We start from the raw sequence: 7,259 nt of genomic DNA, 5'->3' as shown, positions 1-7,259 counted from the left end.
GGGTTGGCGGGGTGGCGGGGCCCTTCGAACCTTCGGACACTGGGTGGACGCGATGTCTCTTCCTCTCTTGTGAGAATGTGAGGCTGAGTTGAGCCGGACGCACACGACCCTGCGTGCCCCCTCCACGCGTAAACTTGGCTTATGAGCAACTGCAGAAGCACTGACCGAAATGTTTCACACCAAAACAATAAGTGGCACACTTCAGAAATAACAAAAGTTTGCATCCCTGGTGTATCAAAATAATATCTTAAATGAAAATTGGCAAAGCTATGGGGGTCAGTAATTTGTGTCATGGTCAGTAGTTCTTATGGGGGCACTTGTCCGCGTCGCCCCTCTGTGCTGGGGCTGGGTGCGCTGGTCGTTTCGGTTCGACCCGCGTTAGGTTGGTCAGGTTACCATCAAATCGGTGTCGGTTTGTTACGTACCCCCTTCGATACCCGGGGGAGGAGGGAGGGGGGTGCTGGATCCTGTGTCAGTCGCCGAGCGAACACGCGTCACGGATGGTCACGGCGTCCACCGCCACCCACCCAACCCACACACCCCTGTCGCACAAAGGAGAGAGGGGAGGGGGAAGTGCACTCTGAAACCTCTGAAAACGAGTTAAAGTGTGCACAGTGCACAGTCAGCTACAGGTATGCCTACCTTTGGGCTGCAGCTGCAGGGATGACGTGCCCGGCGGTGCACGCGGCCACTGCTGACATCTCTCTCTGCGCCGATGCGCTGGTGCAGTGCTGACTGGAGTGGTGCTGACAGCATCTGACAGGCTGAACGACAGGCCGACCGACAGTCGACAGACCGGCCGGGAGGTACAATCATGGTTGAGAATGCAGCGGCCGAACACGAACAACTCTACCAACGCGGAGCAGCCGGTCAGTTGGGGGAAAACAGACGGAATGGTCCTGTTGGGTTAGGCTAGGTTAGGCTGAACTAGGCTAAGACTAGGCTAGTCCGACAGACGACAATAACTTGTCAGTTTTGATCAGTTTCTTACTTATTGCCATCTTCTCTCTTTCAGATCGAGTCTTTATTCATCGACGAGTGTCTGCCAAGCAACTGTGTCGATGCTGTCACCAACTTGATGTCCTACCATCCAACATACCTCGACATCTACAGAACAACTCAAAATTTCATCCTTCGTGGAGATGGTCCACTTCCTTGTGACTATCGTCATTACATTGCCATAATGGTTAGTAATGTATCCTCATGCTTTACAAGTACGAGATACACATATCTTTACTTATCATTTTTTCACGTATTATTTTTGTCATAATTTGTTTTGTTTTTGCAGGCTGCTGGGCGACATCAATGCAGTTATCTTATCAACATGCAGAAGCAAGAGTTCTTAATGCAGGGTGGGAATCAATTGTGGCTCAAAGGTCTGGATTACATACCACAAAAGTTACGTGATCTCTATGAGATAAATAAAATTCTGGCCCATCGTCCATGGATGCTGAATAAATCTCACATTGAGGTGAGAGAGAAAAGTCTACTTTGTCTATTTCTTTGTTTTGCTCTACCACTAAAACTGTACTCAGTAATTTTTGTTATTATGTTTTTCAGAAACTTACAAAAGCACAAGACAGTTGGTCTCTTGCTGAAGTTATTCACGCTCTTGTGCTGCTGGCTCATTTCCACTCGCTAGCTAGCTTTGTCTTTGGCTCTGGAATCAATGATGAACCAAGATATTTTGATAACCCAAATTTAACATCTGGAGAACCAGTTTTAACTCTCAACCCTCCTCCTCACAGCTCTAAACAAAAGCAAGATACCCAGAAACTTGACAACAAAGGTAAAAGGATTCATTCATACCCATTGAAAGGTATCACTATACTGCAACCTAATTGTACACAATTATACATCCAAACATTTCCTCATTATTTGCAGCTTTCAAAGTTGAATCTCCTGTTGCCATGTCTCCGACTGAGCCTGAAGTTGGGGTTGACACTTTGATGGAACGAATGAAGTCTTTGTCAGAGCGTTCTGAAGAAGTATCTGCTGAGGAATACACAAAGCGATTCGAACATGTTGAGTCTCAGAGTGCTGAATTGTCTGCATCTATTAGTCAAAATACCCCTATGATCAAAGCAGATTTGAGTCATTTTGTTGATGATCCAAAATTTGCTTATGTGGATTTTGCTCATAGAGGTGTTCCAACCTTTAGAGTTCAGGTAAGGCACTAACTCTTTTAAAACAAAAAGTTGTGTCTTCAAAACTGTAATATTATTAATAAGTTATTGTCTGTCAATTTACAAACAGGATTACTCTTGGGATGACCATGGATATTCCCTTGTTAATGGGCTTTATAGTGAAGTTGGAAATCTTTTGGATGAAAAATTCAAGACAACTGCTAATTTAACTTACAACACAATGGGAGGCAGACGAGATGTTGATACCACTGTTTTCCGCAGGGCAATATGGAATTATTGCCAGTGTATGTATGGCATAAGGTAAACCTCTCGAGCAGTTATTTGGCTGGAACTGGTAGATGTGAGTAATGATTATTTTTGATGTCGTTGTGATTAACATCAAACTCCACTCCCACAGACATGATGACTATGATTATGGAGAGGTAAATCAACTTGTTGAACGGTCCCTTAAAGCATTTATTAAAACAGCTTGCTGTTTCCCAGAAAGGCTGACAAAAAGAAATTGTGACAAAGTAATGAGGGAATTTCTACACTCTGAGAAGGTAAGTATTTGTAACTCAGGAAAAGTCTAGCATTTTCCCATGTCAAAAATAATAAGCTTTTTCTCCTCCTTTTTAGATCCATGTGAATCTGATGATTCTTGAAGCCCGAATGCAAGCAGAACTAATGTATGCTTTGCGTGCCATGATGCATTATACAACTTAAGTTTACTCGTATTAATTGTCAGTCAGCTCTGCTAAGCTTTACTAATGTGCTAATGTGTGAAAGAAAATGGTACGGTCAAGTGACATTAGGCTTTCAGTCAAGATAAAAGTGTTCACATTTGTCACATACACATTTTTCAATTCCAATTTTCAAATTTTATGAAATTTTTAATTCAATCTTAACTCATTTTACTAATTATATCTATACATCATAGAATTTGGTGCCAATTAAAGAAGCTCCTTGTTGAAGACGTTTAAGGTTCCAAGTAGTTATGGTATTTCTATACCTGTGGGATGGGAAGACTTCATCTGCGGCATATTTTGCTTAACTTTCCACAATTTAGTCCACAGTCTTTCAATAATTCTAGATGTGAAAAGTTTTATCTTCTTCCCCCCAATCGTGAAGAAAATTCTTAAAAACTGTGTCTCGTTGTAGCTGTGATTTTTCTTCTGGATATTTAGTCATTGCTTGAATGTCTTGCATCATCAGATTTGAGAGAGTGGTACCTCATCTGATACAATATACTCCAGTATCAAGTTCATATTGTAACTTTTAATTCATTATTGTTGAATGTACCTGTGCGAAAGTGTATGTGTGTTCGTGTGTTCTGTATGGCTGTGTTTGCGCATGTATCATTCAGTGAGCACTAATGTATGAGGTTTGTTGCCAGGCCATACCAACTGGTATCCCTACTGTTTTACTTTTTTATTTAAAAAAAAATTGAAATTGCTGAAATGGTTTCTAAATGTATTGAGGGTAACTCCTTCCTGAGTAAGATAACGCAAAGGTTCTTATTATTTTATAGTGGTATCCAAACACACTGATGACTGTATCATATTTTGCCTGTGGCTCTCACCAACATGAACCAATTCAACTTCAGAGAGAGCTTTGATTTAGTTAGCTTTCATCGTTAGTGCTCTCTTAACTCATTATTTGTGTAGGTCTATGATCTCAGTATTATACTTTTAAAGAACTTAGATTTCAGTAGATGTAAATGAAATGAATGTCTGTCTGTTTGCCCCCACCCAATTCACAAATATCATTTAAGGAAATAGAGGGTGGTCGAACAAACTGAGTCCTCTATGATTGTGGACTTGGTATACAATTCATATCCCTGCATGCTACTTTTCATTCTAGTCCTCTGGTACACAGATGGATCTAATTTTGTAGTGAAAAACTTCATTCGATTTTGCCACAAAGCTGTCTTTGGTCCAAAATTTCTCAAAGTGTTTTGATTTGATGTACATGTAATTATTTATACTTTTACCTTTGTTATCTGTGATGTTTCTAACTGCTAATTTTGTAGTGAGTGTGTTAGTGTCAAATTAAATAAAAAAAAAAATTCTCATAGCATATTAGTTGAGCATTCTGTTCCTCTACTCGTTCTTATTTCCATTTGATTTTTTTCTTTAAATCTATAAAATCCACTAACCTAGTATAGACATTTTGATTACCACACGCCATTTGTAAACTATAATTCATTGTGGGAATTCCAACTTCCCTCTGATGAAAACATCTGTCTGGAATGTTTCACTTGGACTTCATCATATGAAAGTTCCCCATCTCAGATCCTAATAATTGAATGAATTGAATAGTTTCCTGAAACTTGGATATTGAGTGCCAGTTTAATTATTAAGTTAAGGGTGAATTAATTGATTCTCAAAACTTCAATATTTTTAACTTTATTAGAGTTACAGAAAATTTCCCTTACAATTTCTTGCTCTCAATACAAAGAAACTAAAAACAAAGAAACATACCTGTTGAATGACTCTTCATCACTTGCCCGCAGACACAAAATTGCAATTCAAAATAAAATGGAAGGAATCATTTTATGTATTTGATACCTCTACCAATATGAAAGTGAATTCATCCAGTTGATCTGTGACCACCAAACAATCCATGGACTCAAATCCACTGGAGCTCAATTTTAATAGAAAAACATTTAAGACACTTATCAGATAGAAGAACACAGCATCCATGTGTTTTTCCATTTGTACGCCAAACAACTGATTTAAGTAAACACACCTTTGGATGATGTTCTATTTTTTTAAGCATTTTGGACATAGTATAAGTAACTGATAATAATTACTTTCATTAACTAATGGGAAAATTTTGGGAAAATGTATAAAATTATGAGATAAAAATTTACATAGCTAAATATAAAGACAGAATGTCACAAGAATGATAAGATAAAGGTTATAACAAACCATCAGAAGTCACAGTCTTTGGGTAGATAAAAGCATAACACAAGTGAAAAGAGTGCACATCAAATAGATGATTGTTGATAAAGTTATGCCCTAATGCGCATATTGGTCTGCAAAGCCAGAAGGAAAATCATCTTAAGCATATCCCGCCACATTCTCAACCAGTTTAGCTAAATTAGCTACAAAATCTACAGGAATGTGTGAATAACTTTAATAGAGTAAAAGTTTGTTTACACCTACCTAGTAATAAGAAATACGAGGACATTTTTTTGGGGGTTATTAAAGAATGCTGTAAGCAGCATAAGCATTATAATGAGTAAGATAGCATTTGAATGAAGTAAATCTGACTTACACATAAAAACCGTGCTACACCAGTACCATCATCCTTCAGACAAACTACAATCAGACTTGTTAGTAAGCTTTGGCTTCATAAGTTTCAATATTAGAGTTTGCGAAATACTATCACAAAAGTGAAAAGAAATGAAGTCTGTTTGATCTTTAGCTTTCATTCAATACAGAGAGAATGTTATCCAAGGGCCAGTTGATAACTTCATCAAATATTCATGACTAGGTTCAATTGAGTGGACTCTGCCTCCAAATTCAAATTGAATTGATACATAAAAAAGTTGAATAAAAAAAAACCCTCACTGAGAAAACAAGTTACTCAATTCACAATTTTACCTTCATCACAATGCTCCATAAATAAATCAATAAAATTAAATAAAGAACAGAATAAGTCAAATGGGTTCTGTTCTGAAGGTGATTCATTGCAGGAACATATCCATGTCTTCTCCATCGTACTTTCCAATCAGACAAATACAACACAGAAATAGTAAGATTAACGACTACACAAAAGAAAAAAGAAATGCCTTACTGTAAAAATTAAACTAAACAGAATGAAAAAAACATGTGCAAGAAGTACAGAACAGAACATCACTCCTGACGAGGCGTATCACAGCAGCCGCAATCACATCAATACATTGCCAGCCTTATCACATTCTTATTCCAAATTCACTCGTGGAATAAAGAATCCTCTCCGGCTCAACCAGAGTCTGAAAGAAAAAAAAATAAAAAAAATAACAAGAAACCCACAGGATTAGTTAGATCTTTAATAAAGATGATAAACATTATCCATTTCTGATCTGCAAAACTTACCCAACTCCAGTTCCCAGCAACAGTGTCATTACATTTGTTATGAAAAGTGTATACAGGACTTCTTTAGAGAAGAGCGAGTTATTCCCAATCTTTGCCTGACGAATGCTGAATGTCTTCTTTTGAGGGTGTTTGAACTTCCAGTCCCTGATGAGCAAAAAGCAGCATTGAAAAAAACCACAGTCACCAAATGAAAAATGAAAAGAAGGCGTGCCTTACTTTGGTGGGATTTGGTCAGGGCGGCTGCTCCAGTCCCAAATCCAATCAGATGTCACAGATCGTTCAACACCAAGATCTGAGTCCTGTAAGACCCATAGATTTAATTGATTGTTAGGTAAATGGTTGGTAAAAACAACTGCCCACGAACATTGACAAGTATTTTACCTTGATGTTAATGTATACTCCACGCAGGTCATCCTCTGAAGACAGTTCTGTATTAGGACTGTTAGGAGGAGATTTTGGACTGAAAATAAAATTTCAACAAGACATCAATAAAAAGTAACACCTTTAGTTTTCAGGGCACAACAGAAAGTGTTTCACCTGCTGCGAGGAGATACTCTGGCAGAGCTCTGATTGCTCTCTCTCTGTGCCTCCCTCAGGAGACGCAGGTACTCATCTGCTGAGGCAGAACCGCAAAGTGGCAGCTGCAGCTGAAGGGGCTGAGTCCGCTCTGGACTGGGGCTCCAACATCCACTCGATCCGAGCTCCACCCAGGATTCTGCAAGGCATAGAGGCGGTATAAAATAAAAGATCTTTTAATAGCTCCTTGTTTCAGTCACTAGATAGACACAGAGAAAAACTTTTGGAGGAAGTGAACTAAGACCACGGATTCCCACCCTCATATCCACACCTTCACTCTCTGGCGGTTCAGTGGTGGTGGTGGTCTCCAGGGACAAGTCGGGGGAATGCCAGGCGGCCGGCAGACCGCAGGAGTACATCTTGAAGCCGCCCAGTGACTCGTCCTTGTTCGGTCTGCACACGGGAGTGCGTCGGGCGGGGCAAAACACACAGGCTCTCTCTGTTTCGTGCGACGGCAACAGCCCCCCCCCCC

The 7,259-nt window shown here is 39.5% G+C and overlaps 2 protein-coding genes across 4 annotated transcripts in view; one reads left to right on the top strand and one right to left on the bottom strand.

Moving 5' to 3' along the window:
• Nucleotides 1–4,207, top strand: part of LOC113210670 (sestrin homolog) — a 14,301-nt gene extending 10,094 nt beyond the window's left edge. The window contains exons 1-8 of one of the 2 annotated variants that reach the window (XM_026428769.2): nt 557–869; nt 1,016–1,186; nt 1,289–1,471; nt 1,561–1,789; nt 1,885–2,168; nt 2,257–2,447; nt 2,545–2,689; nt 2,766–4,207. In XM_026428769.2, the coding sequence (XP_026284554.1) occupies nt 825–869; nt 1,016–1,186; nt 1,289–1,471; nt 1,561–1,789; nt 1,885–2,168; nt 2,257–2,447; nt 2,545–2,689; nt 2,766–2,852 (1,335 nt within the window). In that variant the 5' untranslated portion in view covers nt 557–824 and the 3' untranslated portion in view covers nt 2,853–4,207. Of the gene's footprint in view, nt 1–556; nt 870–1,015; nt 1,187–1,288; nt 1,472–1,560; nt 1,790–1,884; nt 2,169–2,256; nt 2,448–2,544; nt 2,690–2,765 lie in introns of those variants that run through there. The other variant, XM_052268157.1, reaches the window with a different exon arrangement.
• A 311-nt stretch (nt 4,208–4,518) lies between these two features.
• LOC113210671 (BCL2/adenovirus E1B 19 kDa protein-interacting protein 3) overlaps nt 4,519–7,259 on the bottom strand; it is a 4,667-nt gene continuing 1,926 nt past the window's right edge. The window contains exons 1-6 of one of the 2 annotated variants that reach the window (XM_026428771.2): nt 7,059–7,210; nt 6,749–6,926; nt 6,593–6,671; nt 6,428–6,510; nt 6,212–6,355; nt 4,519–6,108 (exon numbers count right to left, since the gene is read on the bottom strand). In XM_026428771.2, the coding sequence (XP_026284556.2) occupies nt 6,057–6,108; nt 6,212–6,355; nt 6,428–6,510; nt 6,593–6,671; nt 6,749–6,926; nt 7,059–7,146 (624 nt within the window). In that variant the 5' untranslated portion in view covers nt 7,147–7,210 and the 3' untranslated portion in view covers nt 4,519–6,056. Of the gene's footprint in view, nt 6,109–6,211; nt 6,356–6,427; nt 6,511–6,592; nt 6,672–6,748; nt 6,927–7,058; nt 7,211–7,259 lie in introns of those variants that run through there. The other variant, XM_026428773.2, reaches the window with a different exon arrangement.

This window comes from Frankliniella occidentalis, unplaced genomic scaffold (genome assembly GCF_000697945.3).
Source record: "Frankliniella occidentalis isolate FOCC.00 unplaced genomic scaffold, Focc_3.1 Scaffold64, whole genome shotgun sequence".
Taxonomy (NCBI): Eukaryota; Metazoa; Arthropoda; class Insecta; order Thysanoptera; family Thripidae; genus Frankliniella; species Frankliniella occidentalis.
The sequence above is the reverse complement of the archived record's forward strand: the minus strand, read 5'-3'. Positions and strand labels throughout refer to the sequence as shown.